This window comes from Echiichthys vipera (assembly GCF_963691815.1).
Source record: "Echiichthys vipera genome assembly, chromosome: 9".
Classification (NCBI taxonomy): domain Eukaryota; kingdom Metazoa; phylum Chordata; class Actinopteri; order Perciformes; family Trachinidae; genus Echiichthys; species Echiichthys vipera.
Window position 1 is genome coordinate 13,231,901 of NC_139834.1, and position 12,458 is coordinate 13,244,358.

General features: G+C 40.1%; 1 protein-coding gene across 1 annotated transcript in view; it reads right to left on the reverse strand.

Annotated features, from left to right (window-relative positions):
- LOC310951904 (membrane-associated guanylate kinase, WW and PDZ domain-containing protein 1-like) overlaps positions 1 to 6,279 on the reverse strand; it is a gene marked incomplete at its 5' end in the record, with an annotated part of 92,317 nt that extends 86,038 nt beyond the window's left edge. Inside the window, one exon of the mRNA XM_083920380.1 lies at positions 5,982 to 6,279. Within this exon, the coding sequence (XP_083776506.1) occupies positions 5,982 to 6,279 (298 nt within the window). The remainder of the gene's footprint in view (positions 1 to 5,981) is intronic.
- Positions 6,280 to 12,458: the final 6,179 nt, after the last annotated feature.

Below are 12,458 nucleotides of genomic sequence, written 5' to 3' on the forward strand. Positions count from 1 at the left end.
TTTACATTCTGTATGATAAGGAATACATAATCTGACCAGACTGTCTTCCCAGCCACCTGTGGAGTCTCTGCACCACTGATACAACGCACGTGTTCCAGCTTCCAGACACACAAACAAAAAAAATCATAAATTTCAGTTGGCTACAGGTTCTGTTCTGGTTCCAAATGTGAACAATCACTGGTTTTCTCCACCTTTCATAATAATAATAAACAGAATACTTTTAAGGTTTGGGCTTTTGATTTGAAAATGTGTCCCTGGACCGGGAGAAACGGGGATGGACATTTTTCACTATTTTCTGACATTTCTTAGACCACAGAAAATAATAATGAGATTAATCTCTAAGTTGCAGCACTAGTGCCAACAACACTTCGAGAATGATCAATTTGACACCTTACTTTGAGAAATATGAGCACAGTTTTCTACAAAAGTCAAGTTTTTCACCTAAACGCCATAGAATCGAAACCTACCTTCTATTAGTGTCTCAACACGAGCAGAAAATAGAGAATTACATTTTGATTAAATTCAGGAGATTTCTGATCTATGAGTAATTAAACAAGATTACAAATCTGACATTTGTTGCCAGTTTTTGATCATGTTTTATGGGGACATGAGGTTTGAAATAGAGTATCATAAAAAGTGAAGAGTTAAATGGCTTCAGTAAACTGAATGGAAACATATTATATTAGAGGCACTCATTATGCTGCTCCCTACTGGAGTATTATATCCACAGTACAGATGGTAGTTTCTTGTTACACATCTGATGTGCATTCCATTCCAACCTCATTGTTACAACACCTGAGGCAAAGCCTCTGAATTGCAGCCGTTAGATGAGGCTTAAATGACACAAGCTGCTTGTGTGTGGTGTCACTGCTCCTTCACTGGTATGCTGCCGTTATTAGCAATGTTAGCAAGTCACTCTGTCAAGAAGATTAAAGCAAAATAGCAATGTATAAACTGAAAAAAATGTATTCAACACACAAACAATGCATTTTAAACAGTTCCTTTGAAAACATTTACACCAGAGTATCTTACAACGCTAAACTCTCGGTCTGTGTCACTGTTTGTACCCAATAATGTTGAACAAATGAAAAGATAAAACAAAACAAACAACACACAGTGCTCATACTGTACATGTGATTGTTAAAAAATAACACAGATCACATAAAGGGACAGTGGATGTGGAAGGAAAAGTAGAAGGAGGAGAGATAGCCGCAGCATTCATGACAGAAGCCGTTGACAAGTTCAGGGATATAAGCTTACAGCACTTCGGTTGGTTGCTATAAACCAAGACTGACAAAATCTTCATACTCACTTTAAATAATGAAAGATATAATGGACTTGCATTCTGGAACAAGCACATCACAGAAGACATCTATTTCTAAGAAGCGGTCACATGTGTGTAAGCCTTTTTACCTGCACACAAAGACCAGAGACACAATGTCAGCGACACAATTTGGTGCAATCTTTGCACAACGGAGACTTAAGATGGAGCAGCTCTGAGGTTTACCGGACCACTCTATGCTTTGAGTTTTCAAAGGTTATTTTCTGTCCCAACATCTGGACCCATGAAAGAGAAACAGCTAGTGAGCCACTCTCTTTTGCATAATGTAGGACAAACACAACAATAATTGTGTTTCCATCCGTTTTCACACTTGACTGATGTGCAAAACTTTGTGTATCAATAGAAACAAAGTGCAGAGGAAACCGACTTAATGAATAAATGATGAGGTACGAGAAGCTTGTGACTTAAACTTCACTCACTCTACAATGAAGAGACTTTAAATAGCAGCAGACGAAAACAGCAGACCTTTGTGGAGCGATGAGGCGACTGTGACATTAACGGGATAAAAACCTGACATCCGGCATGTCTCTCATGCACCGGGTGTATAAATTTGATGTTTGATTGTGATTGGTTTAAAGAAATACAAACAAACCAGAGCATGTTAACTTGTGCAGCCAGACCATACTCAAGCACTGAACATGGTCTGACACTGCGGTAGTGGATCGTTCATGACAAAAAAAGAGAATTCAAATTTCAGTTTGACTCGAAAAAAAATATTAATGCACAACGCCTTTAACTGCATTTTCTTATTAATTGGCTTTTTGCTTTTGCCACATTGTAGGTTCAACTTTTACTGAGCCCCTGAGTTTTGCTCCAAGATACTTCAGCAGGACAGATGCTTACTATCCTGAAGGTTTGAAGGATTAAAGTAAAAAGCATGACGGGAAATAGCAAGAGGTGACCTGAGAGGAGGGGTGTAACAGGAACAAAATGGAGAGTATAAAAGAGGGTATACCAGTGAACTCCTGGCCCCACCTCTCAGGAATGCCTGGCATCCAGCAGGCTGCCCTGATTCACTCTGGTTGGCTTCAAGTGGAGGCAAGATCTAAGGCGACCAGGGGCAGTTTGTCCCTTGTCTGTGCTGGAGGGGTTTCTGCTTCTCTTAAAAAGGTAAAAACTCAAATGCCAAGAAGGCTACCCAATTTGTAAAACACAGTCTAGTTCACACCTGTTTGTTGATAACATATGTCAATCTCAAATTCATATACTGTATTTAGCTCTAGTATCATTCAGATACTGTTATTAGCTCTTATATCATTGTAATAACCTTATATTGTATGACCTGATGCACCTTTACAAGCACACCACTGTTACCAGGTGCTCATTAAAATACAGTCAAGAGACAAAACCTTTCACCTGTGAGCTGGATTCAACTGATAACAGATAAGAGCTACACTGGAGGATCAAAGTCTGATATGTCTTTGCACTTTAACCTCAAAATGCCCTACCATAAATTGATTCATCATTCACATGGGCCTCAAAGTAGACAAAGTACAATTAATGTTGTTACATTTGAAGTGACCATAGCCCGTTGGAGAGCAGAAAGGAGAATATGTTGCACAGTCACTGAGTGTATTTTTGTTTAATGTGTACTTTGTGAGTATGCAGGGTTCCAGACTAACTTTTTTCACTAGGAGCACTGTGGTCCCCAACTGAACATTTTAGGGATACAACCAGAATTGTTAGGGGCACACACAGTAAATTCATAACAGATGCGAAAAATTACAATATGCTGTTTCAAATTGCCTTCTAAAAGGGCCCCGCGCCTGTCAATATACAGGCACTGCTCCACACAGAGAGAGATAAGAAGCGGTGTGACGACCGTCACTCCATTGGTTTGAATATACTAAAGATACTGTGGGGTAAAATGAACAGGTGCACGCTGGTACTCTAAAAACAACATTACATTTTAGCTCCTCCTCTTAAGCTAAAACAAGACTGCACAAGTGAATAGTGTATTAGTGAACAGGTGAGTGAATGATGAATGGGCAGAACAGGTCGCTGTGGTGATGCTTGGTGAGCAGGAAAGACAGAGAGAGACTTGTTCTATTCAAATGAGTTTATCATAATATCTGGATTCCCCGAGAAGAGTCAGTCAGTGTGAACAAGTAAACAGTGCCTTTTCCACTAACCTTGTGATGGATGAGAATGACACCTGTAACCATGGTAACTGTACACAACAAAGATGGCCCCAGCTGTAGCCTCAAATGCTTATAAGGCAGAAAAATTCAAAAACACACAAAAGAAATGAGACTTGAATCTGACTCACAGCTCGTTTTTGTCAAAATTCAATTCAATTCAATTCAATTCAATTCAATTCAATTCAATTCAATTCAATTCAATTCAATTCAATTCAAGACTAAACTATCATGATACATTTGTTGTGTACATAACAAGCTCTCTTACATCTCTGTCATCCCTTCGCAATTTAAAGTGTTATTTACAGAGTTAAAAAAAAAAACAAGACTCAAAACCACTGAAGGGTAATATTCGACCTTTACACCATAGGAATGCCCAGACTTCATTAAAGTGGTTTTCTTTCTGCATTCCTCAGTGGGAGCCAAACACCTGTGGGGCTGTGGTGTACCGTGGCGACAACCTGCCTACCTGCACACACTGATACAGTTTCCAGCGACAGTGCTAAGGAGATGTAGTCGGCTGTAATACGACCCACAGCTCTGTAGAGGGGAAAGGAGAGAGATCCAATCCATCTCTGGTCGGTTCAGCATGGGAGCAACACAGACTGTGAGACACAATGGCCGTCTTGTGAGCAGACTGAAGAATATCCCCTCATTTAATTACAGACGAGGAGAATCTGCTGACTTATGTGAGAAACTAATAGATAAAGTTTAGGTTAGTTAGAAAACTGTTTATGGATATAAAAAAATTCCCATAGTGCAACACTGGTCTGATCATTTGTCAAACAAACGCCTGTTCTGCAAACACAGAGCAACGTTAGTGCTGAGCTCTTGTCCCAAGGGTTGAGACTTCAGCTCCAGAGGTCAAGCGTTCACTGTGCATTCACTAATGGACAAACAGAACACTGGAGAGGCAATGATGCTACACTGAAACTAAACCGCTGTTATATAACACAGTTAATGATTTCCCCAGAGACAAAGCAATGCAGGCTTTGTCTAATATTGTGCTAGTATCTAAGCGAAGGGAGTGAACGTGAGCGTGTGTGGAAAGACATTTGAGGTGAAATATACAAATGCCTCTGAGTTGAAATTTAATTAAAGGATTTCAGTATTCACTCAGGCATCGCAGAACATCGGGATTTGGCCGACAGGGAGAACAACAAAACCATGCACAGTACACCGGAGACTCTGAGAATAAAACTTTTTTTTTAAATCAGCGGCTGCATCCAACTCCCTCTAGCTGTCTCTCAGACAGGTGCAGATGCAGCAGACCATAGGCAATGGGTCAAGCTCATCTAACACGCAGGAAGCACTTCCAGAAATAAGCCCAGCTCCTCATGAGTGGTGTCCTGCTCTCACAAACAAACCATCCCTCAGTAAACACAAACATTACAGGAAGAAGCAGTGTTAAAACGATTAGCTGATTAATCAGTTAGTTGGTTGACAGAAAAATAATGCGTCTGTCATTTTTCACGCAAAAATGTTAAATACTGACACACATTATCAGGTTAGGGCTTTTCAATTTGTAAAGTGATATCCTACATGCCTCAGTATATCACGGTAAAATTAGTTTATTTGAGTTGTGGACTGTTGGTTTGTAAAAAAAAACAAGGCATTTGAAGATACACCTTGGATTTGTTGGGTTGTATCAAAACACTCAATCCAGGGAAATGCACACCGCCCGTATTCATAAACTATGTCTTTAAACGAGCCGCCAGGACTTCTGTACGGTTGTGATGTCACAGTGCCGCTACAGTTACAGTCATTCCCCTGCTGCAATGACAGCGCAGAGATGCCAAGAGCACAGATGCAGAAGACCCACAAACTAGAGGCAGACCAATATATCGTTACACACATATCGGTATCGGCATATATGTGGTCCAATATGCACCAATAGAAAAAACAATATTATTACAGAACATATAATGCAGAAAAGGATGGTCGGGCCCTAATGTGTGTTTTGGACATTAAAGCATGAAAACATGTTGTGCAAACCCAAAATGCAAGTGTGAGCTTTTACATTAGCATTATATGGGACCTTTTAACTATAAGACACAGTTGATAAAACAGCAAGATGTAAGGTGAAAGTGGTCTTTAAGCCTTAAGGCTGAGAATATAAGTTAGCCAGCATTTACATGTCAAAGATCTGGCAATAGACAGTGTGCTGTAAGTGCTGGGCCTGCAGACGCAGCTCTGGAGAGTTGCAGTCTCTGTAAGTGGCCTAATCTGTGACCCCACAGGTCAGACCCAGAGTGGCTATAGCGACGTTAGACAAACGAGGGCAGGAAGACTGTCAGGGCAGTTTCATGTCAAAGCCTAAGAAAACTCCAGGCTTCAGATGATGAGCAACATGCATCTTGCACTCCTCTGCCCTACTTCACACGCATCAGCGTGCGTGAGTCTCTCTCTCTCTCTCTCTCTCTCTCTCTCTCTCTCTCTCTCTCACACACACACACACACACACACACACACACACACACACACTTCCATGTTTCTCCTACCTTGACGCACAGTTTTCAACCTGACGGGATCTTTGCAGCACTTAATCACAGATAAAATGTCATAGAGGGGTAATCCAGACACAGGAAGCCCCTCCACCTCCAGGAGCAGCTCCCCTTCGCAGAGTTTACCGTCCTGGTGAACCACAGCATCCTCCCGAACTTGCCCGATGTACGGAAACTCTCCATTCTCAGCTCCGCCGCGCAGATCCACATTCGGCTCCCCGCACGCGTCCCGGATGACCAGGCAGTCGTTTACTTTGGTGATCCAGTGGTTTTTCTTCTGAATGACTTTTGACATGATGACTCAGGTCCAAAACCAAACCCGTTAGTTCCGCGGAATGGTGTAAAAACCAGCCGATGCATAGCACAGAAATAGTCCCAAAAGACAGAAAACTTCAGGGTGTTTGGGTGTCACTCCAAGTTGGGACATTTTCACCCTTCTCCTGAGCCAAGACATGCTGCTGCCAGCGCGGGTAAATATCCAGGTGGATCAATATCCAGATAGTTGTTTCCGCATCTTTGACAACAACACGCGCTGATCCCTCGCTGTGGGGTCTAATCCGCTCTCTTATCGCCCGTTTAACATTCAAAGACTCTTGTCCTTATTAATCTTCTACTTCTGCCCCTTCCCTGTAGACTATTCCCCCTTTTTTAAACTTTTCCGAAGAAAACCCTATCCCGTGAGCTGTTAACACAACCGGCGGCGCCTTTAAGCAGGTAAAGCGACAAGTTCATCCTATTTGCTCCTGCGCTCTAGATGGAAAATAGTGCGAAGGGGGGCGCATGCGTCCAGTTGCTACTCCACGAGGAAAAATCCTAGTCTACCCCACACCTACAGGGTCCTAAAGCTCCTCCCCGCACGCGTTTCCAAACGGATTACAGCGATCCCCGTGTCTAATCCCCACAGGAGGTCCAGCATTTGGTCTTTATACATAAATAATGGAACCTGCACCACAGAGAACAGTGTCCCTCTGAAGAAGTTTAAATATTCCTCTTACCTATTGAGTAAGATTTGAATAAAGTGTATTATTTTTTGGAGGGTTAGTAGTAGTACCTAGCAGAAAAATACTATGAATAAATACAAAATAGAAGAAGTAAATGGCCTTATTTCAAATTTTCACTTAATTATGAATGCCTAAATATTATCAACCCATTGTAATTTAATTTACTTAACGTCTGTTGTACTTTATATACAGCCGTATACTTTATAATGCACACACTAATATATATTTAGTGTTTAAATCTAAGCAAGCATATGGATACAGGTAAATGTAGAATAATAAGGTATAAAGTTGTATCAAATGGAAATATTTGAGTACTACACTAACTCAAAATTGTACTTTAGAAACAAAACAATAAAATCGACCTAAAATATGATGTACAAGACCACCCCAGTTTGGGGCGCAGGCAGTTGCCAATAATATTTCCACTCTTTAAATAGAAGAGTGCATGACGGGAATGTTTGCACTTGCTCAATTTTCCATTGATGAAGCAAATATTTAAAGTAGTATCTTCAGGAATAACTTCAAACTTTTTAAACATTTCAAACCATAATTTTCCTTTAAACCAAATTTGACTGATCAATGTGATGAAGTAAGCTGAAGTGACTGCTGCACCTTTTGACATATCAGCCTCACGTTCACAGAGGGTTAAAGACGCACACAACCCTCTCACAAACTTAAATATTTATCACTTGGGTTTGTTGTTTAGCCATTTTTACAATCTCAGACATGATTTTGTGGTAGTTTTAGTTTGTTTTAGTCACGAAATTTGCAGTTTGTAAGTGTATTGTCCTGAAGTTGCAAACAAGGCTGTTTTTCTTCCCTGTCTCCAAAATGTTGACATTTTACAGGTCAAATTGTTTTTTCCTCTGACAGACGATGCCAAACCAATTTGATTTCAGATTTTTGTAGATACTGTCAGACATTGAAAGGAACCCTTTTCAATGTCTGACAGTATCTACAAAATATGCAAATATCTGTGGTGCTTGCAGTTTGGAAAAGAGTGAGGAGGGATCAGGTGAGAAACATATGCCACTGCAGGGGAAAAACGGTCTCTCTGTGTTTCCTGCCTATTCAGATAAAGTACAGTAACTGGCACTCTACCACAGGCTGCGAGGGCAGTGGCCTGGATAGCAGTGCATGAAAGGCAGCTTTCCATCCCATTACATCTCAATGTTGAGTGCTGGGAGTGTTCATGTTGACTCAACTGTGTCACTTTTCCCTCTCCTGCTTGTCACATAGAAAATATTTGTCTCCAGCATCTAGAATATGGCCGTCATTCTCTATTTTTATCGCATGGTCTATATTAATATGCATCTGTGTATGTACGGTAAACACAATATACATGACACTCTATCGTCTATCGTTTCCTCTCTGTTGCAAAGTGGGCTCTGTTCTGCGAGTCACATGTCACACATGACATTCTCACTGGGGAGAAAGGACAGCTGCAGGCCGCTGAATGTGACACACATCCAGCTCTGATGTGCTCCGACTGGTGAAGTGTTTCTAAAATACAGCCCTGTGATCAAATCACCATCTGAAAACTTGATTCCATACATCAAAGCTCTACCTGTAATGGTACGTTTTAAATGGATGAGTGTTGTCTTAGTTCCAGTCACATCTGGACCTGCAACACCATTGACCTTCGTCAGGCATTGCATTCACAATGTTTTTTACACACTTTAAAGCCACAGGCTGTGACAACCAGTTAAAAGATGAGCCACATCTCAAACACCATTAACACATTGTTCATTTATTTGACATCCTTAAAAACGAGACAAACATATGTGCTGAAATTAATACAATACAAATTAAACATAAAATTCTGACACTGTCTTCTTATCGTACAATTTTTTTAATAGAATATGAACCACAATTTTATATCAACTGTACAATTTAAAGGCCCTGCACACAAAGGTGTTTTGAGCGACTCTTAAACTACAACTTGTCATTTTTACAGTTCAGTTCTTTGTATGGATTAAACCAGATATATTATATTTAATTTAGTTTTAGAAGTGCTGACCGACCGAATTTCCTACCTATGGACAGAGCCAGGCAAGCTGTTCCCCCCTAATTCCTATCTTTATGCTAAGCTAAGATAACCGGCATGCTGGGTGTAGCTTTATACTTACCGCATAGACATGAAAGCGTTATTGATTATCTCATGTAAGGACCTTTTCACACCTACCTGGTTTGGTCCAGACATTAAGACTCAGTCCCGTTCAGTTTCATCCACAGGAATCACAATGTGGACCAAACAGCCGAATCGTAGTCCAGTCGAAAGAGGAGGTCACAGTCCGTATCAAATTTAAACATGGTTCCGGTCCTGACCCTAACTCTAATCTAGCAAGAAAGCAGATAAGTGTGTTTTCCAAAATGTTGAATTTTTTTTGTAAAAGTTTAAAAAAGAGAGTAAGGGACATGTCAGTCAAGCCAAACAAGTCCTGAGGAGAAAGTGAAAACATCTATGTGGGTATACAAAGGTGCATTTGAACGATCTTGTCCCTTTATCCAATCATTAATAGATTCATGTTTATTTACTTTACTTACTTGTAAAGTCAGTTAGATTAATGTATACAAGATATTTTTTATTATTATTATTATTTTATGGAAAAGGCTATTTACACGCAGGTGTAAATATCAATGTATGCTATTTGTACCCATGTAAAGGTAACAAACAATGCTATTTACGCTTTCTTTCCCCCCTAACCCTAACCAAGTACATTTGTTGCCTAAACCTAACCAGATAGTTTTGTTGTCTAAATTAAACCAAAACTGCAAAAATGATAGGCCAGCATAATTTTAAAAGGTATCCCAGACTGGATTTAAACCCTGGTCTCTCAGGTAAAAGCTCAATGCTTAAGCCACTCACCTGAAGTTGGCTATCACTATATTATACTCTGTCAGGTGGTCAGGGATTAGGTGTGAATATTCAGATCAAGCAGCAAAGGCTGTTTTCACCCGGGTGTAAATAGACACTCTTTTGTTTTATTTTCCTTCTTGCCAGATAAAATAACATAGTGAAGGCCCATTTTCACCTGAATTAAAAAACTTGAGGCTCTACTCCCTGTTACTTTGGTGACTCTAAACTAGGTTTGGCAATTTGAACAAACTGTTTCTTTAATAAGAATACAAAGTACACCGAAACCCATTGTTTACTTGGTCGCTTTGTTAAGACAAATGAGAAGAGCTGGACTTTGAGTGGTACATAAAGGCGAGCCTGCAGCAATAACTGGGGAAATAATGAATCTAAATCCTCCAGCATTGTGTGGCAGAGATGGTGTTTAGTTTTATGATTGACAGTAATTGGCCAGCCAAACCTGGGGAATGCCATGAGTCCACAATCAATAAACAGCAATTATACATTAACCGGCAAGTCAAACATTGTATTGATCTGTCTCAGCAGTCAGAGAATGAAAGATACTGCATTAAAGCTCTCACTGAGGACAACAGAGAGACTCAAGGTGTTTCAATGAATCACATCATTCACTTTACAGAATATGCTCTTACAGTACTCGTAGTGATTTATTCAGTGTCTTGCTAAATTTATTCATGCTTTATGAAACAGACAAACACTATGAGAAAGGAATTCAAACACCCAGAGTTTTTTTTAATAGAATCTAAAAATAGTTTAGATTTAACATATTCTTATTCTCTCGTTGTGCATATGTCCCATAGCCAACTGAATTATCCACTCGTTTAGTACATTAAATAGTTACTTAAACTTAACTGTACTAGTAAAAAAAAGCAAACAATTAAACTTGGGACTGTTTGGAGCCTTTTAATACCATCACTTAACTGGAGTATAAAATACTATCAAACTATCAGATCACCAGTGATACATTAGGTCATATTCTCCTCTGATTAAAGTGTGTTTTTTTAGTGAGTAAAACAAAATCTAAAAAAATCAAAATCCTACTGTTCACTTACTGGAAACCTGTTGAATGTAAGTCCTCTAACCCAAATGATCACATTTGTTCCTCCTATAATACAACTTAAAGGAGGGGTTAGCTCCCCTACTGTAGGCAGCATGACATGTGGTTAATATTAGGTTGCAGTTGGGTCATATTTAGGCAACAACTTGACTTGATTAACTTCAGTAAAGGAGGTTTGGGTTCAAATTTGTTTGTTATATAACATTATGTAACAATGTTACATATACAAGTTAAAGTAAGTCAGCGTTGACTTTGGTTTTCATGCAGGGCACAAACAGCAGTTATCTGACCTGTCCGTCCACCCTGACCTCCTCCCTATGCAGACTTTATCGCTCTGTATACTGGGCATACTTATACACCTGACTTTCCCGTCACAATTACTACCGCCACTAGAGGTCGCTGCCACTATAAATGTAAATATTGGTCGTAATAAGTTGCTTGTACAATACCCATTTCACTGTCTTCCCCCATTTTATGGGGGACAGTGTCCTACATTCACTCTCTTTTAGCTCAACCATCTCCTGGGGGAAATAGCTGTCTCTTTCGTGGCCAAATGCTGCATTCTGTTCATCAGCTCAGCACTAACTTTGTCTGCTGGCTGTCGTTGCTGAGCAGGTACAGTGGGTTTTAAAAAGCTACTTCACTGGAAAACATCTGACTTCTGCAATGGAAAACCACACTGTGAGAGCAGTGAGAGTGAACCAGTCCAGTAAGGTGTGGGGACTCTGTAAAGACGACCTGCAAATTCCAGTGCTTATTCATTGAACATTGTTTTATGTGGCAATTTGATACATTGTTTATATAAAAATACAGATTATAGCTATTTCAAGTAAATATTACTGTGAAGTCCAGTCAGCAGTGTGTGTGTGTGTGTGTGTGTGTGTGTGTTTGTGTGTGTGTGTGTGTGTGTGTGTGTGTGTGTGTGTGTGTGTGTGTGTGTGTGTGTGTGTGTGTGTGTGTGTGTGTGTGTGTGTGTGTGTGTGTGTGTGTGTGTGTGTGTGTTCTAGGCAGGCTGATGCCTTCAGTTACCCTCTTGTGCATGTGAGAGAGATTAGTGCAACACAGTTGAACAGCTGGTCAGTGGAGTTTAGAAAGATTTATTTCTGTTCCACATGAAAAAAATACCCACATGCCATGACTTTGCATCGCTGACACTATATGATTTTCATATGTCTGCACATTTGATGAATGCACAAGATCAGGTGGATTTAAAAGCAGTGTTTTAATCTCATGGGAAGTATGTGTCTATCACCAGACAGTCCCAGAAGGCTGAGAAACAACTTCAGGCTGTGGAATACAAAGCATAATGACACAAAGATTAATTCAGCGGCTATTTGTAACTCAGAGAAACATCTGAGGGGCCCAGTATCTGTGAAACCATGAGAACTGGACTTATGTATACATGCGAACGATCAGATGGTGGCATTCAATAATGCAGCAGTTACCAGCTGAATCCTCATATACCAGATGTCTCATGTGATACAAGGTGCAAATCTTCTATTTTAGAGATGCCTGTAATAGATGCATTGAGCAGCAGTTAC